This window comes from Colletotrichum scovillei, assembly GCF_011075155.1.
Source record: "Colletotrichum scovillei strain TJNH1 chromosome Unknown Contig00005, whole genome shotgun sequence".
Taxonomy (NCBI): Eukaryota; Fungi; Ascomycota; class Sordariomycetes; order Glomerellales; family Glomerellaceae; genus Colletotrichum; species Colletotrichum scovillei.
Genome location: NW_023336263.1, coordinates 458,643 through 482,775, shown reverse-complemented (window position 1 = coordinate 482,775; position 24,133 = coordinate 458,643). Strand labels below are relative to the sequence as shown.

At 51.6% G+C, this 24,133-nt stretch overlaps 9 protein-coding genes across 9 annotated transcripts; 5 read left to right on the top strand and 4 right to left on the bottom strand.

The window, feature by feature from the left end:
• Positions 1 to 272: 272 nt before the first annotated feature.
• HER10_EVM0007396 (uncharacterized protein) lies at positions 273 to 2,190 on the bottom strand. Its single transcript, XM_035476954.1, has 3 exons — positions 1,568 to 2,190; positions 1,251 to 1,511; positions 273 to 1,194 (listed from the first exon to the last, which is right to left on the bottom strand). Exons 1-3 carry the CDS (start codon positions 1,725 to 1,727, stop codon positions 443 to 445), a joined length of 1,173 nt encoding a protein of 390 aa, XP_035334111.1. The 5' UTR covers positions 1,728 to 2,190; the 3' UTR covers positions 273 to 442.
• Positions 2,191 to 3,493: 1,303 nt separating this feature from the next.
• HER10_EVM0010901 (uncharacterized protein) lies at positions 3,494 to 4,962 on the top strand (the record flags this gene model as incomplete). The annotated part of the gene is made up of 1 exon (XM_035480346.1): positions 3,494 to 4,962. The coding sequence occupies exon 1, from the start codon at positions 4,012 to 4,014 to the stop codon at positions 4,960 to 4,962; it is 951 nt and encodes a 316-aa protein (XP_035334377.1). The 5' UTR covers positions 3,494 to 4,011.
• Positions 4,963 to 6,230: 1,268 nt separating this feature from the next.
• Positions 6,231 to 7,928, top strand: HER10_EVM0012652 (biotin synthase). The gene is made up of 2 exons (XM_035482044.1): positions 6,231 to 6,855; positions 6,917 to 7,928. Exons 1-2 carry the CDS (start codon positions 6,529 to 6,531, stop codon positions 7,832 to 7,834), a joined length of 1,245 nt encoding a protein of 414 aa, XP_035334492.1. The 5' UTR covers positions 6,231 to 6,528; the 3' UTR covers positions 7,835 to 7,928.
• Positions 7,929 to 8,019: 91 nt separating this feature from the next.
• HER10_EVM0010408 (fluconazole resistance protein) lies at positions 8,020 to 11,578 on the bottom strand (the record flags this gene model as incomplete). The annotated part of the gene is made up of 5 exons (XM_035479868.1): positions 8,020 to 8,274; positions 8,335 to 8,566; positions 10,384 to 10,781; positions 10,861 to 11,302; positions 11,382 to 11,578. The coding sequence occupies 5 exons, from the start codon at positions 11,576 to 11,578 to the stop codon at positions 8,020 to 8,022; spliced, it is 1,524 nt and encodes a 507-aa protein (XP_035334328.1).
• Positions 11,579 to 12,116: 538 nt separating this feature from the next.
• On the top strand, positions 12,117 to 13,523 carry HER10_EVM0008493 (uncharacterized protein; the record flags this gene model as incomplete). The annotated part of the gene is made up of 3 exons (XM_035478011.1): positions 12,117 to 12,269; positions 12,369 to 12,651; positions 12,736 to 13,523. The coding sequence occupies 3 exons, from the start codon at positions 12,117 to 12,119 to the stop codon at positions 13,521 to 13,523; spliced, it is 1,224 nt and encodes a 407-aa protein (XP_035334198.1).
• Positions 13,524 to 13,821: 298 nt separating this feature from the next.
• Positions 13,822 to 16,444, top strand: HER10_EVM0000700 (uncharacterized protein). The gene is made up of 2 exons (XM_035470470.1): positions 13,822 to 15,549; positions 15,621 to 16,444. Exons 1-2 carry the CDS (start codon positions 14,055 to 14,057, stop codon positions 16,439 to 16,441), a joined length of 2,316 nt encoding a protein of 771 aa, XP_035333667.1. The 5' UTR covers positions 13,822 to 14,054; the 3' UTR covers positions 16,442 to 16,444.
• Positions 16,445 to 16,543: 99 nt separating this feature from the next.
• On the bottom strand, positions 16,544 to 18,696 carry HER10_EVM0005647 (sodium/hydrogen exchanger family protein). The gene is made up of 3 exons (XM_035475253.1): positions 18,312 to 18,696; positions 17,029 to 18,194; positions 16,544 to 16,954 (listed from the first exon to the last, which is right to left on the bottom strand). The coding sequence occupies exons 1-3, from the start codon at positions 18,424 to 18,426 to the stop codon at positions 16,865 to 16,867; spliced, it is 1,371 nt and encodes a 456-aa protein (XP_035333996.1). The 5' UTR covers positions 18,427 to 18,696; the 3' UTR covers positions 16,544 to 16,864.
• Positions 18,697 to 20,619: 1,923 nt separating this feature from the next.
• On the top strand, positions 20,620 to 22,699 carry HER10_EVM0013194 (uncharacterized protein; the record flags this gene model as incomplete). The annotated part of the gene is made up of 6 exons (XM_035482558.1): positions 20,620 to 20,891; positions 20,971 to 21,182; positions 21,255 to 21,973; positions 22,031 to 22,113; positions 22,184 to 22,262; positions 22,337 to 22,699. 6 exons carry the CDS (start codon positions 20,620 to 20,622, stop codon positions 22,697 to 22,699), a joined length of 1,728 nt encoding a protein of 575 aa, XP_035334524.1.
• A 159-nt stretch (positions 22,700 to 22,858) lies between these two features.
• HER10_EVM0001778 (uncharacterized protein) lies at positions 22,859 to 23,899 on the bottom strand (the record flags this gene model as incomplete). The annotated part of the gene is made up of 1 exon (XM_035471513.1): positions 22,859 to 23,899. Exon 1 carries the CDS (start codon positions 23,816 to 23,818, stop codon positions 22,859 to 22,861), a length of 960 nt encoding a protein of 319 aa, XP_035333747.1. The 5' UTR covers positions 23,819 to 23,899.
• Between the last annotated feature and the right edge of the window lie 234 nt (positions 23,900 to 24,133).

The window sequence follows — 24,133 nt, the reverse complement described above, 5'->3', positions numbered from 1 at the left end:
AGACGTACTGTTGGAAAGGCCCAACTCCAGAGCCCAGAGTGAATCACATAAGCAAAAGCGCCAAGCACCAACTAGCATGAACCTGGTTCGTAATCACTGGTCGAATCTGCAAGCTGAACATGAAATTCAGTCTGCTCAGTCCTGGCTCTCAACCTGCTAACCAATACAGCCACCCGGCTCGACAAGCCAGAGTGCAGAAAAGTAGACCGCAAGAATATCAATATATCATGGATAACTCGCACAGCACGCACGAAGCAGGTTTGAACAAGTTTGAATCTAAAAAGTTGTTTTTACACTTGATATTAAATAAAATTAGACGTCCTTCACCTTAGTAAGGGATATTCATGCCTGACAAGTGCCAAGTAAATCGCTCGCTATGTCGTCGAAGGCTGTCAAAATGCGGTTGAAAGTCGTGTCGGGTCATTTGTGATTCTCGAACCTCCTATTCTCCAAGCCTATGGGTTTTTCGCCGGAAATTGGTCCAAGATCGGAGAGTACGCCCGATCTGCTCGTTGTAGCCGTACGTGACAGCGTGTACTAAGCCGATATACTGTGAAGACGCCAGGAGACCAATGAGCCAGTTTGGTGAGGTGCCGCCCTGTATCTCAATCAATCGATTCACAATCCCAGGTGTCCAGAGAATGAGATAGCCGATCGGATAACCGTTCAATAATAGCATACGGCGCAGGTTTGGCGGCGGCGGGAGCTTTGGCGGGTCCGTAGACACGTCCGGTTCTCCCAAGCCTGTGGTATGATCTCCTCCAATAGCTGCGTTGTGTGATGAAGCAAAGTTCAGGTCGTCGGTCTGATCGTTTCGGTCGTTAATCGGTGCTGTTGACGACGAATCGCTAGCCAACCCTCGATTATCCTCCTGGTCGTGTGAAACGGTAAACGACGTCGTCTTCATGATATACTGCTCCGTGGGAGGCTTCTGATCTTCATTGGCTGGTAGAGTTTGTGTGCGGCGGCTCCTGCCTGTGGTGATAGCTTCGATGGAATTTTCCGAAAAACGGAAGCGGCCGAATAATCGTCTCAGTTTGATGTAAATGGCTGTATAGATGCCGACTGTCAAGAAGAATATCAAGAGGCGCCACCCAAAGGACAATGCCCAACGGTAAACGGGATACTTCTTCTGAATCCAGCACCAATTCCCACCTACTGGGCCGTATATATGCAATCCAAGGGCAGTGAAGCCTAGTTCCGGCATCAAAATGCGCAACGTTCTGAACATGGAGTAGTGAATGACCTACTAGTGATAATGCCTGGTATCCATGCACAGAGACATACAACAAGGATCCGTAGTAGTGAAGAATCTTGCAGCAGATGATTCTTGTTTACAGTGAGAAGGACCGTTATCGAGATGAACAAGATATTGAAGTCCGTCGTTTGAACTGTAAGCTGGCCCACCCACGCATTCATGGTACATCCTCCGGCAGGAATTGATTGATCAAGAGGGCCATCCCTCAGTAATATGATGCCAGTTACAGTATTGTTCACCATGTCGACAAAGTCTGAAGACATATTGTTAGACACGACTTGATCCATTGCTTCTTGATGTTCAACATACCAGATAGTAGAAGATTAACAATGAGCGCATGGCGGACATGCCGGCGTCTCGGAGGAGAGATAAAATGCAAAATTAGGACGGCAAATGTAAAAAGGGCGGACAAGACAGATCCGATGAAGGTGGGTATTGCGACTGCCAAGTCCACCTTTGCTGAAGCCATGTCGCAGCAGAACTAACTGGACGATGGGATTCGTAAACGTTCGGTAGTTTTAGGTAATGATACCAGGCCCGAAAGCCGTTGGCGACGTGGAGAATTCCAGTCCTGATTAGTTGAAAACAAATGTTAAACAAGAATCTACAAATAGGAACTGAAAGAGCAACTAACGCTTGTGCAAGAATTCGAGATTTGTGACATGGCTTTGCTAAGACTGTCTCATTCTGCACGAGTATGCATTTCCAGCTCCCGGTGTGTGCCTCGATATGCAAGTTATTATTCGACAGAAGGAAGACTTCTGGCTTATAATACCGGCGAAATAGCAGCTGCCGATTCGTTAGCATTGATCAGGCACAAAGTTGGGTGAGCGCAATCTGGCTGTACCTTATCTCGGTCACTGCATCACCATATCGTTTCACGGTTCACATTAGATTCGATGTGGGAGGTATGCGCATTTTGGGCGTTCTCGTATTGTGGCTTAGTGCCCGTTGCTCTTGGGGCGACCGTCCGTTAAAAGATAACGCGCCCACTCGGCAAGGGATAGAAAGAAGAAAAGATAGCGCGTGAGTAGAACCAGTGAGGAATTGATATGGCAGCGTCAGATGGCCGTCAGATGAAAGGAAAACGCCACTAGTTCATCTCCCCTGTATGAGTCCATTGGCTATCTCCCAGACAATGTCCCCCTCAGTCAATCAAAGTGCACAATGCTATCAGTATGTCGCAATACCCAATGCTCTTTCGTGGCCTCGGGGATTTAGCGTCTAATAAGCTTCGGGCCCCCCTGCCATTGTCTGTAGATCCGAGGCCTGATTGCGAGGCAAGATGGAAGTCCCCTGCGTGGCGTTGCAATGCTTGATGGATGCTGCGCTGCTGATGCAAAGCCACTCCTTCCGGTGGACGGGTGTCTGAGACGCCCGAAACAGGGGCGCACTCTATTGACCGTTTGTCTACCCCAGATCCATGCCGGTACTCTCAGCTCATGTCTGCTAACCTACCTCTGTGTGCTACGTAGGTGCGAGTGGCTAATCACGCTTCAAGGGGGTTCACGGCAATACGGAACCCGCGAGTCAGTCATGATGGAACGAATCCTTGATTCCTTCCCACCCGGGCTCGCTCTCGTATGATAACGCTGGCGTGAGTACTGAGAACACGGCGCCCATGCGTCTACCTTTAGTGTCGTTTCTGATCCTTAGCCGTATCGTCTCTTCGCGAAAGAGCTGCCTTTTACGAACCACACGTTGATAGCACGTTGCTCAAGGATCCGGCCGCGGGGCACGGCCCGGACCCGAGATTCAGTGTTGTGTTGTCGACGGGTCCGTGGAAGCTGAAGCGCAGTGCCATGATTAGAAAATAGCCATCGCCATTCCATACTCAAAGATGCTTTTCAGAGATTCTGAAGGCGGCGCCGGTCAATTTGCCATCTGGCATGTGTGGCTGGGGTTCTGCCATGATGGCTTCCAAGCATGCAGAGCATCAACATAATGATTGCCAATTCAAATAATCCTATACCCAAGAGTGAACGACGGATGATACGGTTTTTTGGATAATCGAGGCCATCATGATAGGAACCTTCTCTTTGTACCAGAAGAACCATAATCAATTGTCAAGAAGTTGGGGATATCTCCGTGCTTTAAGTATTCTGTAGGTAGTCTGACGCCGAAATATGGGGCTACGGCCAGCCCATGTTCCACATCCAGCACGTGGATGGAAGTTTAAGAGCATCTGCAACACCTGAGCAGTCCCCGCAAAGTTGTAGTAAGCGACTTGAAAGCTCTAACTGGCTGACCAGCAGTGAGCTACTTCAGTTATGGTCTGAAGTCAGATGGAAGAATGTGAGAAGTTAGGTAAGCTCAATATGGCCGTCAACCCTGCTTGAATGCTGCAATTTTTTCTCTGAACACAGCATCCCAATATTCATCGCACATGCTTCTACTCAGCTCTCAAGAGCATTCACGCCGCATGCCGTTGCGCCTTCATGATGCCCGCTGGCTTTACGCCTTTGTTCGACAGCAATCTGACGGGACTGAGTCAGAAGGGCGCGGGTGCTCACTGGCCAGTCAGAGCCCGCCCCCACAATCCCTAGAGTGCCTGGTTGATTATATAAGGTTACTATGAGGGAATACTGGGCTTGACATTGATGCCAATGACGCATACTTTTATACCCTATAGACGATCTCTATTAGAATTCGACAAGTGAGTCAGGTTGACTTAGACTGCCTTACCTATGTCATAATTCACCACATTGATACTGATTCTCAGTCAAAGGAACTGAACAATACCGCAACTCAACATGGCTGCGATATCCGCTCCTCCACCTGTTCACTCAGCCCTAGATGCCATCGGCAACACACCATGCGTACGACTGCGTAGTGTTGTACCGGAAGGTAGCGCCGACGTGTATTTGAAGCTTGAGTCTCTCAATCCCACGGGCTCCTACAAAGATCGCTTAGCCAGAGCCATAGTCGAAGAGGCAGAACGCCGAGGAGACTTGAAGCCAGGCTCGACCATAGTCGAAGCCACCGGCGGTAGCACGGGGTCTTCTCTGGCTTTCGTATGCACCTTGAAGGGGTACGGGTTCCATGCCGTCTGCTCGGATGTCTTTGCCAAAGAGAAATTGCGCACGATGGCTGCTTTTGGGGCTTTTGTCGATATCGTCCACAGTCCCACCGGAAAGATTACGCCAGATCTGTTTCCGTCTATGGTCAAGAAGGCGAAGACAATCGTCGAAGAAAACGAGGGGTACTACGCCGCAGACCAGTTCAAAAACAAGGACTGTATGGCGGGTTACAAGACTCTTGGAGACGAATTGGTCCAGCAATTTCCACAAGGAATTGATGCCTTCTGCGGTGCCATTGGCGGCGCTGGCATGGTGATGGGAGTTGCAAAGGTGCTTAAAGGTGTGCGAGCTGATACAAAGATTATCACGCTTGAGCCTGCATCATCGCCTGTTGTTGCCAAAGGACATGGAGGTGTCCATGGAATTGAAGGCATCAGTCCCGGATTTGTTCCGCCATTGCTTGACGACACCTTATACGACGAAGCACGAGCGTATCCGGAGGATGAGGCGCGGGCCATGTGCCGCAGACTCGCAAAGGAAGAGGGACTTTTGACGGGAACTTCAACAGGACTCAATGTTGTTGGAGCTCTAGCCTTGGCTAAGGAACTTGGCCCTGGCAAAGTGGTTGTCACGGTGGCTTGTGATACGGGTCTCAAGTACACGAGCGGCACTCTGTATGAATAGTCTCACTGCAGAGTTGAGAGGCAGCTCAATAAGATGCAAAGTCAACTTTACAGTATTCTTGCTTGAGGCAATCTGGTCGGTATTTACATGTAGAGTGCATGTTACTTATGCTGTCCATTAGTTTGAACGGCATTACCAATCAGCTCGCTATTGCAATGTCTATTTTCTTGAAAGCAACGGCTCTCTACGCGCATTGTTGAAATTGAAATACCGCGTTGTTGTTGAGATTACAAGTCCTCAATCTTTCATGGTATTCCCCACGCGCACGTCATGGGTTGACTCACCACCTCTCAGCTTTGCATGTGATCGACAGTCAACCCATGCCTGAGAAACATACTGAAAAGTGTGCTCTGTTCATTGGAAGACCATCGGGCTTGCTTTCTTCCGCCCAAAAATGCCAGCTCGCTTGACGCGCTTTCGAAGTAGTAACGTTCAAGGTGGAAGGTTGGAGGAGGCTCCTATTTTAACTGCAACCGTTGCTCAGATCCCAAGCCCAATCCTGGCCTCAGAACTGTCACAAGAAACACCTCAATGGTCACTCGTTGGTGAGCAGATTTCTAAGATTGGCGCGAACCCCCGCTTTCAGCGTGCCGTAGCTTGATCCCTGAATGCCAATAATACCCGTAATTTTTCGATGGGTCTTGGTTCGTCATTGGAGGAGTCGTTCCCACAACCATCTTGAAGCCAGCGAATGTGTTCAACGGCCACCTCGTAGGAACAGCATCACTGTCTCCTAATGATCATTATAGGTTGAGCTTACGTCTCAGTGAACGTTGCAGAATATGGAGATTCTCCAGAAGCTTTCAAGCTTGCAGTGGGCGTACAACATGTGGTCAAAGGGCTCGGGAATATACTCGCGCGTTCCGCGGAGAGTTTTGTTGGGGGCTCTGAGAAGCAGACTGGAGGTCAACGCTTCGCGCGTAAAGCTCCACTCGCCGTAGCTACACCCGGCGGGGGATAACGCGCCCTATCGTATCGTTTCTTTTCGAGATGACCTCTTCCCTGTGCCCCCTTCGCTCCCCTTAGTCCCCTCTCAACCTATCCACCTAGGCTTTCCACCAATCCAAGAATCCTGGGGTCGCATCCGGTTAGCCGAGAGCTGCGGGAAGCTTTGCCAGTGCAGCAGTGTTAACCCACCGGCTCTTGGCCCTGAAGTTGACTCAGATGTGCGCACATAGGCGTGTCTAACCGCCGGTTATGGCTTATGGCGCCGCTGAAGCAGCTTCAGGCCGGACCGTGTTGGCCAGGGGAGCTATTATTGCTCGACCGATTCCCGAGGTGGTGAGGCGGGAACCCTGAAGCTTCAAAACCCCTCACCCCTCATTCTTTCGTGTGCCGAAGCTGTCTGACAGCTCACCTTGCCGTCCTTCAAGATCTGTGCTTCGTTCAACCCAGGAACTGACGAATACCTGCTGTCCTCTGGCAACTGGATCCTCGGCTTACATTCGAGGCGTTGAGAAAGTCAATTGGTGATTCCAGCCTGCAGACTAATACCCCTTGCCGAGCGCCAACAAGACCTGCCTTCACCATCAAGGTACTCGGATCACACATCTCAAGTCAACAAACATGAAAGCCAACGCAATGGCTGTTGCCAGAACCGCTGCCTTGCGAGGCCTTGGACGAACAACTCTCTCTTCGCAATTCACCCATAAGCAGCTCCCGGTTGTATCCCGAGCATGCATGTCCTCCGTCGCGGAAGCTGTCGGCGTGGCACCCGCTCCCCCGCCTCCCACACCGGTCAACGATGCCGAGCTGAAGGCCGCACAGCGTGCCATTGAGGCGAAGAAGATTCTGCAAAAGGCCGCCAGCGCAACCACTGTTAGACATGACTGGACAAGAGAGGAGATCTCTGCCATCTACTACCAACCCCTGATGGAGTTGGCTTTCCAAGCTGTAAGACTCTCGAGACCATCATCGTCATCTCGTGAATTGCTAACGAGATATCATTCACCAGGGCTCCATCCACCGCCGCTTCCACAACCCTTCCGAAGTCCAGCTCTGCACGCTCATGAACATCAAGACCGGCGGCTGCACCGAAGACTGCTCCTACTGTGCCCAGTCAACCCGATACCAAGATGGCACCGGCCTCAAGGCTAAGAAGGTCGAGAGCGTCGAGTCTGTCCTCGCCGCGGCCCGCACCGCAAAGGAGAATGGTAGCACGCGCTTTTGCATGGGCGCCGCATGGCGCGATATGCGCGGCCGCAAGAACAGCTTAAAGAACATCAAGGCCATGGTCACGGGTGTACGGGCAATGGATATGGAGGTCTGCGTCACTCTCGGCATGATTGACTCGGAACAGGCTAAGGAGCTCAAGGAGGCCGGGCTGACTGCCTACAACCACAACGTCGACACCAGCCGCGAGTTCTACCCGTCTGTCATCTCGACCCGCAGCTACGACGAGCGCCTCAAGACCCTGAGCCACGTCCGCGACGCCGGTATTAACGTATGTTCGGGTGGCATTCTCGGACTCGGAGAGTCATCCGACGACCGCGTTGGTCTGCTGCACACCGTCTCCACGCTCCCTTCCCACCCCGAGAGCTTCCCTGTCAACGCCCTTGTACCGATCAAGGGTACGCCGCTGGGCGACCGCACACCTATCCAGTTCTCAAGCATGCTGCGGACCATTGCGACCGCCCGCCTTCTTATGCCGGCGACCATTATCCGTATTGCCGCCGGAAGGAAGACCATGTCGGAGGAGAAGCAGGCCATGTGCTTCATGGCAGGAGCCAACGCCATCTTCACAGGCGAAAAGATGTTGACGACGGACTGCAACAGCTGGGACGAGGATAATGCCATGTTTGGCCGCTGGGGTTTGACACCAATGAAGAGCCACCACAAGTCGCCGGCTCCGATGGCCGAGATTGAGATCTAAAGATAAAAGCAACAAGAATAAAAGATTTTACACCATCACAGACTTGATGTGAGGGGTCTCGAAACGCGTTCCTCAAAACCTAAAGGCCTTTGACGAGATGTTCAGAGTCTATCTTAATGCTACATGACTCATTGCCCCTTTTCCATCGTTCGACTCAAAAGCCTCTGTGTGCGCGTTCTTCCCACCTAGAACTCAGTCTTGAAGAGTTTCATTTCCCTGATGACCTGACCGTACTTATAGAAAACTAAGGGGATTGGGATCATGGCAAAAGCAATGAAGCCGAGGAGTGAGTTTCCCCATCCGAGCCCTAGGCTCTGGTACAACCGGTCACCAGCCAGGGGCAGGAATGCGCCCAACAATGACCTGGTTACTGTGCTGGCTGCCATGGCTGAAGCAGCGTATGTCGTAAATGCGTCAACCAGATAGGTCGAGATCGACATCTTCAAGATACACACGTCAGTACTGATGAGACAGTCACATAGGTAGGTGCAGTTTCTTACCAGGACTATAACAATCCCACATCCTAGGATGGCTGTTCCTACGATAGGTAGCATCCATTGAAGCTGTTTTTCTGTGGTCCAGCCATACCAGAAGAGTCCTATGGGGACCAGGATAGCGCCTATAAGCATGGGGGGCAGTCGATAAGTCAAACCCCCCACTTCCCGGCACCCCCCTGTTTCTGGCACCCACAAAAACGCGAAAATCCACCACAACGCAATGCCCACCCCCAACCTCCTTTTATCACAACATTTTCAATTCGAGCTCATTTTTGCACATACCTTCTTCTATATCTAATGCCTCAATATACCGAAGATCAGCTTCGTCAGGCTCTCGAGGACATCTCAAACGGCAAGAGTCAAAAGAGAGCCTCATTGGAGTATGGGATACCACGATCAACCCTCCAACTACGTCTCCAAGGTGGTCAGACTAGGAAAGTGGCTTTTGCTGACTGGCAGAGGCTGTCTCCTGACCAGGAGAGTAAGCTGGCACAATGGGTTCGCATTCAGGCTTCGCTGGGCCTCGCACCAACGCACCAACAGGTGAAGGAATTCGCAGAGCGAGTTCTGGCTGCTGCTGGGATACCAAACCATTAGGAAAAGGCTGGATCTATGCCTTCGTGAGAAGGAACCCTATCATTAAGGTTCAGAGAAGTCGTTCCATCGATTCTAGACGCGTTAATGGGGCATCTACTGAGGTCATTAGGAACTGGTTTAAGTTCCTTGCTATCCCTGAGATCAAGGACATCAAACCAGCCAACAGATATAATATGGATGAGACTGGCATCCTCGAGGGTCAGGAGCTAATGGGTTAGTGCTGGGCATGGCTGAGACGACGTCTGTTCGCAAGAAACAACCTGGGTCGAGGGCATGGGTCTCTATCATTGAGTGTATCTCAGCCTTGGGTAGGGCACTTCGTCCTCTTATCATTTTCAAGGGAAGACGGTCCAACAACAGTGGTTTCCATTACATCTGGTTCCATACGATGGGTGGGAGTTTACAGCAACAGATAATGGCTGGACTACAGACTTAACTGCCATTGAATGGTTAGAGAAGGTGTTTATCCCACAGACTATGCCCGAGGCTGAGGCGAGGCTCGACTGTTGATTGTGGATGGGCATGGGAGTCATACGACGACAGACTTCATGTGGAATTGCTATATTAACAATATCCATTTACTGTTCTTACCACCACACTCCTCTCATGTCCTCCAGCCACTTGACCAGTCTGTCTTCAGCCCTGTTAAGTCAGCCTATCGGAAGGAGCTCGGTTACTTGTCTCAATGGAACGACTCTACCATTATAGGTAAAAGGAACTTCCTGGACTGTTACCAGAAGGCTCGACTTGCTGGTCTATCAGTCTCGAACATCAGAAGTGGTTGGAAGTGGACTGGTCTACACCCTGTAGCGATGGTTAAGCCCCTGATGAACCCTATGGTATTACCTGAGCCTTCTGCTAAGCCCACCACACCCAAACCAACCAGTCGGGGCAAAAGCGATGCCATAATGGTCAACAAACTACCCTGTTGAGCCATGGGATTCTGCTTCCTCTGCAGTGGTCTGGTCGACACCCAGGAAGCTGGCAGAGCTCAGCGGTCAACTGCACTTATACACCCAACTCGACAATGATACCAGCACTCAACGGCTGCTGTTCAGGAAGGTGAAAAAAGGCTTCACAGAGCAGGCCTGGCAACTGGCAGCTGCCCAGCAGCAGCTGGCTCACCTGAGGCTCAAGTTACCAACGCTGCAGTTAGGAAGAGGAAGACTGTTCAGATCGATCCCAACACGAAGTTTGCGAACATCAGGGATATCCATCGGGCTCAAATCGAAGCGGGTGAAAAGGAGGTTATTACGGCTGAATCCAGCGACTCTGAATGCCCTAGTGAGGCTGGCAGTTGTATTGTAGTGGGTGTGGTTGAGGATCAATAGTTAATAGTAATGAGGAGGTTGGGTTGTGATCCCATCGTTTTTGTGGGTGCCAGAAACAGGGGGGTGCCAGGAAGTGGGGGGTTTGACTTATTCCGGCTGAAATTGCCCGTCATTTCTGAGTGACAACTTCAGCACAAGCCTGTCTGACACTAGACCGGCAAACAGGAGACCGATCACGGACCCCACGCCGATGCCGATGTACGCCAGCCCCGCTGACCCTTGAGAAAATCCGTACTGCTGCTTGAAAACTTGGGGGAAGGTTGTGAAAAGCAGGTAGAGGTAGCCATAGAGGATGGCCATATAAATTGAAAGGCAGAAAACAATGGGCGAGAGAAACATCATCTTTGCCGGTCGAAGAATGGAGAACATGAAGAGGTCTTTTGGCTTGCGGTGGGTTGCTAGAACAGATTCCAGGTGTGGGTTTCTGGTCTGCAGGCGAAGTCGTCGTGCCTTTCGCTCGAGAAGGGTCAGGGCGTATGATTCGGGCATGCAGAATGCTGTGCCGAGGGCAGCTACGCCAGCCTTCAAAGTCACGTCAGCTGTGATTAAAGAACACAAAGCGGCTATGACCAGAGTATCAACTCACAGCAACAGACACCACTCGAAAAGACCATCGCCAGCCTATCGTTTCTGATAAATACCCTCCCGCAATGGGCCCTATGGTTGGGCCCACCATCGGCCCAAGAGTCCAGACCATCATGGCAACTCCTCTCTTCTCTCTCGGAATTGTGTCTGCCAGCGACGCAGCCCCAAGAGTCAACGGGGCAGATCCGCCTATGCCAGCAAAGATGCGAAACGCAATCATGCTGCCCGAGTTGGGTGCCACGGAGCATGCGACGTTAAAAATGAGAAACAAGAGACTGCCAGCGTTGTATAGAACATAGCGACCGTACATCTCTGAAAGTGGTGCGATGAATAGTGGACCACAGCAGTAGCCGATGAGAAATCCTGATATCATGAACGCCCCGACGTATATGTCCGTGACGTTGAAATCGGACTTGATGGAAGCAATTCCCGGTGCCGCAATCGATGATGCCAGAGGGCTGCGATAACAATTCGTATTAGTATTGATGCAGTCTTGTTGTGTGATTCTGCTTTCTTAGGTTGAATAATGAGCCATACCTGAGGGTTGAGATGTACCCAAGTGTCGTGATGAATAGAGCCTTCTGGCTCTTTGACCAGTTCATCGGATTTTCTGGGTCGTCTGGTCCATCCCAGTCAACCAAGTTAGAATTCACCATTGCAGTATCGCTGTCGTCCGTGGCATCACTATGGCTCATGTTGGTCTCCTGTCCGGGCTGAATCGTCTGTTCGCCCATAGTTGCTTTCTTAGACTCATGTCTATCAGACTCACGAACGAATGGGGGAACCTATCAACTTTTCGAATGAACCGAGATACGACCTGATATCCCTAGCTGACTTGGCATAACGTTACGAACTTGGCTGACGGCGTTCTCGGCTCGTCCTTGAGGCCTGGTTGTACCGAAGCACGTCGTCGGAGTCTCGGACCTTTTGAAGATTTCCGGAGTGACGCCGGCTCTGTAGTGAAGAGCTCGGTTGTGGCGATGTCCGTTCGCCGAATCCCACCCCTTAAGCTTATTCGCTTCTTTGATTGCGGGGATAATTCAAAAGCCGTATTCCCCATACTGAGACTCCAATCGGATGATGGATGTTGGAAACTGGTGACTAGTTGTCCGGGCCGTTGCCGCTGTGGATACTGTTAGCGGAACGTTATACCAAGTATAAAATGACTGTCTTGAAAGTCGAGCAGAGACTACTGGCCATCGTTGATATCGAGCACATTATTGTTCATTATTCAAACCTAAATTACCTTATTCTAACTTCCAAGGTGTCACCATGTCGATCAAGCTTGAGCAAGTCCCTCCCCACCGTTTGTCGAAGCTGAGCGATCCTACATCAGTAAAGCTCAAGAAGCTGCTGAACCGTAACCACAATGAGCACGCCATTCTTCGAGACCCTCGACTAATTTTACACAACCATATGCCGCATGTGAGTATTCCTCGAGCTTGATGCTCGGCCACTATTCACTTATACCTCGGTACTTGATCATCGGGACGGAGGCTGATATAACCACTTCACATGTGGCAGGCTCTTGGGTCGTCTTATCTTCTCGGCGCGACAGACACGCAGTTACAGCATATTTTCGACGTCGAATCCCCTCATCTAGTCGAATCTGACGACAAACGAATCACGCATGAAGAGGTCACCACATACAACTGGAGGAAGTTTCTTGGGCAGAAGCCATACACTGCGGCCTATGCCATATTCTTTGACGGTGAAGTTGCGAAATACGGCGGCGACTGGAAAAAGGTTGTAGAAGACTATGTCTGGGCTGGACCTGAACCGATCATCAACGGATTTTCTGGAGGGCGTAAGTCTTCCGTTCTCTACCTTAGGCTATTTCTCATCACGTCCGGTGATATATCTGGTTTTGACTAACTTTTCATCATCGCAGTCGGTCACCCTTTCATCCATCTTGCATACGCATACGAGTTTGATGACGAAAAGGTCGCCACGGAAGCCTTGAGTATGGGTTGCACGGAGTACGATCCGACTCACGAGATTCTGGATAACCCTCCACTGGACACGTCAACTTACAAGACCAAAAGCATCAAGGAAGTCTTGGGTCGTATTCGTGCCGACAAGAGATTCGATGGCTACGTCGATTCCCCGGGGTTCGTGAATCTCTTCACACTCCTCGGCAGATTTAGATCTGAAGTAATTGAACACTGGCACGCGTGGGTCGTCGAGAATCCAGACTCGCAGCTCGGGGACTGCGCCAAGATGGCAGCGGAGCTGTTCATGGAAACGCGCAATAACGAGGAGGGTATGTTCGATTTCTTCGTGGCTCACATTCTGACTTTTGCACATGCTCTGCGCATTCTTCTGCCGCTCTGGTCGCATGAGCAGAAAGTTTCGGTGATGAGACAATACGGCCTCTATGTGATGATGGTGTACATCGCACAGCTTCGACCGGGCCTCGACTGGGATGAAGAAGGGTTGTCGCACGGTGGCGAGACACCTGCGTGGGACACAATTTTCAAGAACTCATTGAAGAGCAAGTGGATGACTGACGTGCACTTCCCGAAGGTCGTCAGAGGTATGAAGGTGGTTGAAGAGACTTGGGGGGCTTCAGGCGGACTCTATCAACGAGCTGCCGACGTGTTTGTGAATGAGTTTAACGGGTGGGGAGGATATGGTGTCGGTGTCGAGGCTGCCTTTGGGCTTACTGGTGTTGCTTAGCTGGTTTTTATTAGGCTCAGCATCCCTTGATCGGCAGTTGACCGACGCATTTCTTACAAGTGATCAAATAGCATGAGAACGTGAGTGACATGGTGGGAATAAGACCGAGTGTTTCAAGTGGGAGATGAGTGAGTGAAGTGAAGTGAAGTGAAGTGAAGTGAGAGAAGTGAGATGAACGACGAAGGAAGAGTGAGATGAGGTAAGCTCAATCAACATGAGGAGGTGCGCCCGTTGAAGTTTAATTTCAAGTGAGCAGACTGCCGGACCTTGTCCCTCTCTGTCTCTTACCACTGCACCGCCCGTCTCAAATAGCGCGAAACATGGCACAGCAATCAACAATGTACGTACTCTGGTTTAGGGGACCATGTACGTCAAGCGCGCAGTTGAGTGCCGTCATCTGACGCTGTCGCCGTCGCCCTCGACGTCCTCTTGGCACATCAACAACGATCACGACGACTCTCTCCCTAATGCATCCTATGTACATCAACATATTTCCATCGACAACCTCTCCAAGTCTCTAGCAATCCGCGCATGAGTTCCATCAGCTCCCTCGAGCGGTGGCTCGCACGCTTCTCGGGTCGCTTGCGCCGCTATTTACCGCCCCTCAACTTCATCACCATTCATTATGCCTACTTCATCCTCGTCTGTCTAGTCACGTCCGTCATCTTCTGGGGGTCGTCCGATCCAGCGTTCTCGGTCAGCTACACTGATAGCCTCTTCCTTGTCGTGTCTGCCATGACCGAGGCAGGCCTCAATACCGTCAACCTCAGCCAACTGACGACATGGCAGCAATCGCTGCTTTTCATCCTACTGCTCTTGGGCAGCACCATTTGGGTCTCCATCTGGACGGTCTTGGCCCGCAAACATGTCTTTGAGAAGCGCTTCGATGAAATCGTCCGAGCAGAGCGCGCGCGTAAACTCAGTCGCCAGGGTAGTACCATATCGCTAGGCTTGCCGCGATTACCTCTCGACTTGCCCAGGCTGCAGATGGCATTCTCCTTTGGTAAATCGCAGTCAGCACCTCCTCCTCCAGACCAGTCTCTCAGAGCTACAAAGACTGCCGAGTCGGAGAAGGGCGAAAATCGAACAGACGACAAACGAGCGGATGCTATAGAAGCCTCTCCCAAAGATCGCCGCCGGTCTACACTCGAGGATGCGCCTGAGGATGCGCCCGGAAGCACCCAAGAGGTGACGGACTCGCAGGCACCGGGCCACATTACCTTTGACGATGCACCGCACCCCAATGTCGCCGAAAACCAAGCCGCATCAACGGGAGTCTCTCTTCCCGGCAACCCGAATGGAACAGCGCGGCCCTTGAGAAGACCCTACAATGCCCCAGAAGATCCGACTAATGTCAACGCAGACACTCGCGACTTCTTGAAACACCGTTCGGCTAGTCGCCATGGCCAATTTCACGACCTAAGCAGCGATGAACGCGATCATCTCGGCGGCTGCGAATACCGTGCTCTCAAGGTCCTAGCCATGTTGGTACCAACCTATTTCTTCCTGTGGCAGGTTCTGGCATCCCTTGCCCTCGGAGCCTGGATGAACAACTACATGCCCGATACCGCGAGGGCTAACGGTATCAATCCTTGGTGGCTCGGTATCTTCAACGCCGTTTCTGCCTTTAATAATTCGGGCATGTCGCTCCTGGACGCCAACATGATCCCTTTCCAACAGGCGCCGTACGTTCTCATCACAATGGGTCTTTTGATTTTGGCAGGAAACACTGCCTACCCCCTCTTCCTTCGTCTCATCATCTGGTCCTCTCTCCGCCTTCTAAACACAACCACGCGAGAAGACGCCTTCGTCGACCTCAAAGCTACCCTAGAGTTTATCCTAAAATACCCTCGTCGTGTCTACACCAATCTCTTTCCTTCTCGGCCCTCTTGGTGGCTTTTGTTCATGCTGGTTTCCCTCAACTCTGTGGACTGGGTGGCCTTTGAGGTTCTCAACATTGGGAATTCTGTCATCGAGAAGATACCCACAGGCTATCGGGTGCTCAATGGTCTCTTTCAAGCGCTTGGTAAGCCTTCCACTCGTTCATCCTTTGAAACATCACGATGTTCAGCAGGAGGAGACTAACATACCGGATAGCTGTCCGGTCCGGAGGTTTCTACGTCGTCCCTATCTCAGGCCTCTTCATCGGCTTACAGCTACTCTACGTTATAATGATGTACATCTCGGTATACCCCGTTGTCATCACTATGCGCCACTCCAATATTTACGAGGAGCGATCGCTCGGAATATACAGCGACGACATAGACACCGCATCCGAGAACGACCCTGAGGTGGCCGATCCCCTGCTCCCTATAGGCAGTCGACCTCCGACATTGGCACGCACTACTAGCATTGGCGCAGCTTCTGCCCGACCTTCTGTCTTGGCACGCCGACTTAGCCGTTCAGTTCCGGTCGTTGAAGCCCGCCGTGCATTCAAGAGCACCTTCATGAGCTTTCATGGTGTCGGCGTTGTGCCACCGAAGGGACCCGGACTCGGCCAGAGCGGCGCCGAGCAGGGTGAGAGCCGCGTTAGTTTTATCAGTCACCAGATTCGCGGGCAGCTTGCCCATGACCTCTGGTGGCTGGTCCTAGCTGTTTTGATAATCACCATCATCGAGACGTCGAAATTCATTCAGGATCCCGTGACATTTTCGGTCTTTAACATCATATTCGAGGTCGTCTCAGCATACGGTACGGTCGGAATATCAGTCGGCATACCAACTGACGCGTACAGCTTTTGCGGCGCCTGGCACGTCGGGAGCAAGCTCGTTCTATGCCTGGTGATGTTACGTGGCAGGCATCGGGGGCTACCAGTCGCGCTGGATCACGCAGTGCGACTTCCAGGACGGCAGCTCTATCGGTATGAAGAGGAGGACCACCAGATACGGAGGAGCAGGACAATCGAGCTGGAACGGTAGAAGTACATGTAGATTGCCTCAAGGCACGCTTATCAGACATGTTGAAGAGAATCATTCAATTGCGAATAGCTCAAAGATCGATGCTGTCTACACGTAAGAGTGCTCTGAATGGGATCTATAACGTTAACGCTAGGTGAAGATGCAGTATAAAATGATAGACTGATCAGGAACACGAGAACTCGCTTCAAGTATGCAACCAACGAAGAACATACGATGCGATCATTCAAACAAAGACCAAATGCGCTAACCACTCTAATGCACTAGGCGAGATGCAATGTGATGCAATGCGATGATAGGGTACCTAGGGAATCAAGAGACGTGAACAATGAATAAATAGCCAAAACAAAGTCGCAGAGATTGAGAGGTAAGATAGTTTAGTGTCATCTCGACATTGCCACGGTAATTTGTAGTTGGACTATTCTATCACGCGGGCAAAGAAACGCTGCGAGGGCAGAGTCGGTCGTACGTCGATTTGCCGAGCTTGGCGATGGGCACGCTTACACCGTGAATCACCTAAACAACGTCAGTATATTGCCTTCCGAAAGAGATTCAGCTGTCGAGAACTCTCGAAAACTAGTGTCACTCACAATGCTGCAGATGATCAAGAACCAGATGGTGACAAGCATGGTTTCGCCCAGCTGTTTCGCGTCCGCTCGCTGGCCGTCGTCATCCGTCAGAGTCTCCAGGAACTCGAGGCCGACGTAGAGATAGAAGATGGCAGAAACGCCAATGGGGCCAAAGTATCCAACAAAAAGCGCCTGTCGTGGACCCCGGATCTGGCGGATGTAGCGGTGCAAGCCGAGTATGACTGGAAGGCGTCTCAGCAGCAAGACAAGAACACCCAGCGCGACCAGACGACCGGGACTAATCAGCTCAGAGTTCCAGAAGCTCTCCCACGGACACACAGCTCCCAGCCACATGAAGATGGCCATGTTGAGCATCATGTCGACGGCGGGCTGCACGGGGTCCTCTACAGTCTCGAGACGGAACCAGTCGTTCCAGGTGAAGACGTTGCCCGCGATGAAGCACGCCAGGACGTCGTCACTGCCGACCATGCCGCACGTGCCGAGGATGAAGATGGCCATGCCGATGGGAAAGAGGAGGAAGCATTCCCGCTCGACGTACTTGCGTCGCTCGGCCCAGTGGAGCAGTCTCTGCGCGAGCAGGCCGACGACCCAGCCATAGAAGACGCTCATGAGCACGACGTAGACGCACGTCTGGCCGAAGAAGAGGCTGAGCGCGGCACCGAATCCGCCCTCGCTCGAGGCTGGGTTGCCGTCGCTCTCGGTGTACTTGATGAGGTAGAGCGCGAGGAAGAGAAAGGGGTACCCCAGGCCATCATTCGCTCCGGACTCCGCGACAATGATCTGCTGCAGGTCCTCAGGCACGTTCTCCTCGGCAAACCGGCCCTTGACAATCGTGGTGGAGAGAACCGGGTCGGTCGGGGTGATGCAGGCCGCGATGGCGAGAGCGTGAACGAGAGGCAGGCCCGGGACGAGGAGCCAGACGACGGCGCTGGTGCAGGTCCACATACCGATCATGCCGGGGCCGAGGAGGAGGCAGAGGGACTTCCACTCTGTGCGAAGGTAGCGGCTCGGCAGCTGGACGCCGGCGAGGACGAGCTGGACGCCGAGGACCAGGCGGCTGAAGTCGAGGGTCACGGAGGCGACGGCATCTTCGGAGACGGCGTACTCGCCGGGCTTGAGGAGCTTGGCGACATGAGTGAAAGTTACGCCTCCGAGGAGGGAGACGACTTTTTGCAGTAGGGTTGGTTAGCTAGTGCGATATGCCTTATTACAGTCATGGTGAAAGAGTAGAAGCAGAAGAAGAAGACAAAGTGACAGGTAAGGGAAGTCTATAGTTCACTTACGGGCTTCAGAGAGATACAGGTTCTCTTTGATGAGATACGAAAAGGTGCCGAATAAGACGAGCCATCCGCCGAGCACACTAATCACCACGTTGAAATTCGTGATTGAAAGGTCCATGATGCCACTCAACGTGCTCCAAGCAAGCAGCCCCGAATGGATGCCTCGCCTTTGGGCCTCGACGCCTTGGGATGAAGAAGGGGTTGAGTGTGCTTCGGCTGCGACATGAAATGGAAATGCCTCACGTTACGGGACGAGGCGGGATGCCGCTGCGATTACCAACTCGAGCTCGATGACGGAAACGCGCCCTGAACCAACTACACATACCAACACTCACAAAAGTAAGAGGGAGAACGTATAGCAAGGGCAGAACAACTTGAATGTATGAAGAATCAAACCTGGGAATACAAAACAAGTAGAAAAAGACATCCACGGCTATCGGATCGGATATCAATACTCGTTCATTACGTTAGATGGGGCAGCCGTTGTTTCCTCCCGCGAGCGCCCGCAAGACAGGACGAAGGAGGCCACCGATGGGAGCCCGCTCATCTATTTCGTTACTAGCCCCGATCTTCTGCTCCCATTTAACCACCTTACCTGTCACCGACTCACCCATCAGGTAGGATGAGGCATTTCAAGGCCATGGAGGCTTAGCCTTTAGCCCATGTCGGTAGCGCCCGCTAAAGCCAAGTCATCCTGACCCCCTTCTTGCAGACATGTGCCCCCCCCCTGCCACTGGCCATCCATGGTCCCCTACATTTTGAAGGGCTCATGCAGGGTTCTATCAACTTGGAGAGCTGCCGCGAAGAGCGCCTGACCGTCTTTTCTGACAATCCCATCTCGAATCTGCTTGAGACGGCCGCGGCTTTTTGAGACTGCGGGGCAGAGTCATGCGCTCCATACGCCGCCGGTATTTTGTTTCCTGGCTCTATCGATGCCTTTTGGACCTTGTTTCCGCTCACTCAAGCGCTGTAAGATAGTGCCGTCATCACCGTTGAAGAACTCCAGCAGCGAACTACCCCGGCCTCTCTCCGCATTCCCCGCTATAGGATTCAATCCGTACCCCAGACGGACAACTTTCGAAGGCCTACTCTGCACTGATCATGAGGGCTCGGCGAGACATAGTATCATGGCTTGAAATTCCGGGGGCTCACTGGCTCGCAACGAAACCGGCAGAACAAGAAGTATCCTCTGCCGAGTACTTACCCATAAGTGAACTCAATAAGCTCATCTGAGAAGCCTTTAACAAATCTCAACGAGGAAATTAGCAATCCATTGCGTGAGAAACAACTTTACCTAGCAACCTCATCGGATGATCTCAGTTATAAGCATCAATCATGGAGGGCCACCCGCCTCTGAACACCAACCAACGCTGCACAATACATCAGACTGCCGCATTCTTAATTCATACAGCTCTCATCGCGCTTCAGTTATGTCTGTGTCCTAATCCGGCCTTTTTGCGTCTTGCCCTCTAGGCGCACCTAGCCGTGTTAGTCGCGATAATGACCTGAAGATAGTGAGATGAGATGTTGGTCATGTCTTTTGCAAGCATGAAGAAGAGCCTACTTGTTATTCAGATTCATTGAATCTCACTTTCACCATGTGATAAAAGTTGGTAGCATCGTCTCGTCAAACCTCACGGATTGAATGAATTTTCTTGAAGCGTCATTGCTTTCAACACCGAGCCTATGTGACAGATGTCGAATATGTCGACTTACTTTGTTATGCAGTTTCAGTCGCCTTGCATTAATTCAACATTGTCTATAATCAGAAATCAAAGTCTCTCTCTCGGAAAAGACCTTCTACATCTTGGCAGAGCAGTGCATGTGCCGCTGAAACCCACATCCTACATCCTTCTTATTCAACTACGAAGCGGACAACAACAAGGACGACTCTTTTCCAGAGGCATGACTAACAATATTGCATACCGACTATCGGAAGATGTTTGATAAGTACGCCGAAGATGAGATGCATCGGCGGCGAAACGTCTCTCACATGCCGCTCCACCACAAATCTTGATGAGACGAGGTCTGACGCCCACTGGCAGCGGCTCGAATGTGACGACAGAGCGCACTGGCAGGATTGCGGGGACTTACAACGGCCCGAAGATCGACAACACGATTAATTTGACACTCGAAAGACGTCGTTGGGAAATGTGAGCTTTGGTATAAGATTTCGGCGGAGACCCTGAAAAGACGCGCTCTTCGCACGAGCCTTTCATCTTTCCTCATTGGATTATTGATTCTTGATAACTCATATCACGGTTCTCATTCCAACTCAAGAGCTATCAGATAACTACCAAAGCCATCAATCATGGGCTCGATAGGAGAATATTCTGTGCCACAAGAGGCGGAGGCTGTGTTCCAACACGGCATTCTGAACAATCCCTTGATGAAGGACCTTCCTGGTGACCTCAAGTCTCTCAGTCAACATGTCAAGTTTGAGGGTTTAAGCAAGCCAAGCGTTCCGATCAACTGGCGATTTGCCGAAAGCATCTCGGCTTTGAAAGCATTGGAGGCAACCATGCTCAACCGGCTGATTCTCAAGAAGTACAACAAGGAGCCGACGAATGTCACCATCAACACGTAAGTCAATTCAACAATAACCTCAGTCCGCCTTGATCCCGTAGAAGGCCCTTGCAGAGGGAACTCACACAGTTTCTAGTGACCATGCAAGCTTGTTCTACTTTTCGCCTCTCATTGCCCAGCTCATCGGTAAGGATGGCAAGTTTACACCCATGGCGCTCATGAACTTTGTGCCCGAGGCCATGAAGATGTTCCCAGAAACGGACAAGCACAGGACCGCCGCCAGCTTGCATCGAGCTCTGGTGACGAACATTCATAAGACAAAGGATGGACGGTATTACCAGCTTCACGGTGAGACACTCCTTCATTGAACGAAATCAACCATAGGTCCTTTGGGCTCTCGCATCTGACGAAGTACTGTAGGCGGCATAAACCCCGACCCCATTCTCAAGGCTCTGGGTTTGCCTGAAGATGGCCCAGCGGATGATACCTACGAATCGGTCTTTGAGAGAACCCAGAAGGTCATCGCCGAGATGGACTCCAAAGACCTGGACGCTTTACTCAACGACGAGGCGCAGCAGTCTGGCACAATCGCTTGGTCGTCTGACGAATACTTCGCGAGCGAGCACGGCAAAGCGAACAGCAACGTTGGACTCTACGAGATCGCAAAAGTCGAAGGCTCCACACAGCCCGCATCTTGGTGGTCCGAAAACTCAAGCCTACCCTCGTCAGCCAAGAGACCCCTCGCCGGCCTCAAGATCGTGGATCTGACCCGAATCATCGCTGCGCCGGTCATTTCGCGCGACCTGGCGGAGATGGGAGCGAGCGTCATGCGCGTCACCTCAGACAAGATCACGGACATGTCGTCTCTGCACCAGGATCTCAACTGGGGCAAGTGGAATTGCCACTTGGATCTCACCAAGGACGAAGACAAGGAGAAGCTGAGGGCGTTGATCAGGGATGCTGATGTCGTTGTTGATGGATACCGCCCCGGCGCCATGGAGAAGCACGGTTTCGGTCGCAAGGAGATTCTGGAGCTGGTGAAGGATCGCCAGCGTGGAATCATCCACGTCCGTGAGAATTGTTACGGATGGCATGGACCCTGGCAGGGGCGTGGTGGATGGCAGCAAATCAGTGACGCCGTGAGTGACACATTGCAAAAAGACCTCTTTTGGAAACTCGACTGACAAGTAGCCAAGTGCTGTGGTGTCTCGTTAGAGTATGGAAAGGCGATGGGTCTAAATGAGGCGGTTACTCCGGTGTTCCCGAACTCAGACTACTGGTATGTTACAGCACAGAAGGACCAAACCACTCGTCTGGAATTGCTAGAAGTATACTAAAATACGAGATAGTGCTGGAGTTTGTGGAAGCACTGCTGTTCTTGATGCTCTCATGAAGCGCGCCGAGGAAGGAGGAAGTTATGGCGTCGATGTAAGTCTCGATCTACCGATGAAAACAACTCCAACTTTACGGTGCTTTCCAGCTAACCTGATGTCCCCCAACAGGTCGCCCTCAACTACTATTCTCAATGGCTCGTCCGCTCATGCGGGACATATCCTGAAGCTATCTGGAGAGAAGTCTGGGAGCGTCATGGCTCACCCGTTTTCCGGCACTTCCACACAATGGCCCACAATGTCCCAGTCATGTCCAAGCTGCTTCAGGAGTACGACGCGCAGGTTCTCTTCAACCCTCAGTTCTTTGAGATGCGAGCGTCAAAAGCGGTTGATGGAACTTTCTGGGTTGTCAAGCCTGTTCTGCAATATGGCAATAACGCGGTGGAAATGAGGTACAATGTAGGCACGAGAGGTAATGGTGTTGACCAGCCTGTCTGGCCCGAGGATTTGTCTACGGAGGTGGTTGGAAAGTAAGTTTCTGATAGGACTGAGCTATGCATTAAGTGTTATGAATACAGCAACTACAAAACCAATAGAACCAACGTTTCTTGCTACAGGTATCAAGTTACCGGAGGCACCTTGGAACATATGAAATGACATTCTAAGTATCTTTATAACCCCAATCGTTGGCTCTCAGTCTAATCCCTCTCGTAATCTAGCTTGGTACACCGCTTCAGCGAGCTCTGCGGGCGTCACTCCAGCCGGATCTCGTAATTGTGTAAATGAGTCCCCATCCTTCGGCCCAAGAACTCCGGCATCCTTCACAAAGCCACGGTTTGAATCAAAGAAGAAGATGGTCGCATGTAAAGCATCTGGTGCAACTTCTGAGACGTGGAACTCTGCCGCCGGAACTGTGTACGTTGACCCCCTAGCATGAGCCTCGGTATGAATCTTTACAGCTCGGAAGAGCTTCCCCGTATTTTGTACAGTAGAGGATGCCTGATGCGTCTTGTACGCCGTATTGGCTCCCTTCCCGTCGTTCCACGCGAGAGCATATCCTGCGTGCGTAGCTTCGGCTGGATCTTCGACAGGATCAACTTCATAGGAGTGATCCACGCCCTGCCCTGCCAAGATCCAGCTCTGCGCAAACGGCTGGTGAGAGTGTAGGTGAAAGTCAGGGTTCCCGCGTTTGCCGTCCGGCATCCAGACGTGCAGGCGAATGAGCTCGTCGATGCTGCCGTCTTTGACCAAGCTGCACAGCGGGACCGAGAGGAAGCCTTGTGCGCTGCGGGAAGCGGTGAATTGTGTTTGAGAAGAAGTTGTGGATGTGAGGGCGTCGCGGATGATGGTCCAGCATTGGCTGATGTCGTCTGCTGTTGCGGGCTGGTTTTGGCGGGCTGTTTCGCGGAGGAATGACACTGCTACTGCGACGAGTGCAATATGAATGGTGGTCTCGGTCATTTTTGTGACATTTTGCTGGATGATGACTTGCCAGTCCTGAAAAGATAGACTGGCCGATTTGGTCTTGGTCTCACTGCCTTCGTTGCCTGGAGACAGCAGCTGTTTGATTTTGTCAATTTCATCAGAAGCAGCCTTAGTAGCTTGTGCAACCCCTGTTAACGATCTGAAGAATGCCTCATATGAAATATCCATTTTGTCTCGTTGATGAATGGCCCTGCTGATGCAACTCTTGGTTCCAATTATTATCTGAAGGATGCTAAACGAGGGAAATACAGCGATGCGCGATTGAAGCATTTCTTATCGGTTCGAAACATTAAGCTCTATATAGGAGTCGAGTTGATAGATGAAGTACGGCTATTCGCAAGGCACATCGCATGCTGAATATTGATCCTCTTGACGAATCACAAGCGCCGCGGTGGTGACACACCGTCAGCACAGCCCCGACGCATCCAGGCAACACCGGGCTGCAAAGTGGAAAATGTGGAATAATGTGCGAAAAGAAAAGTC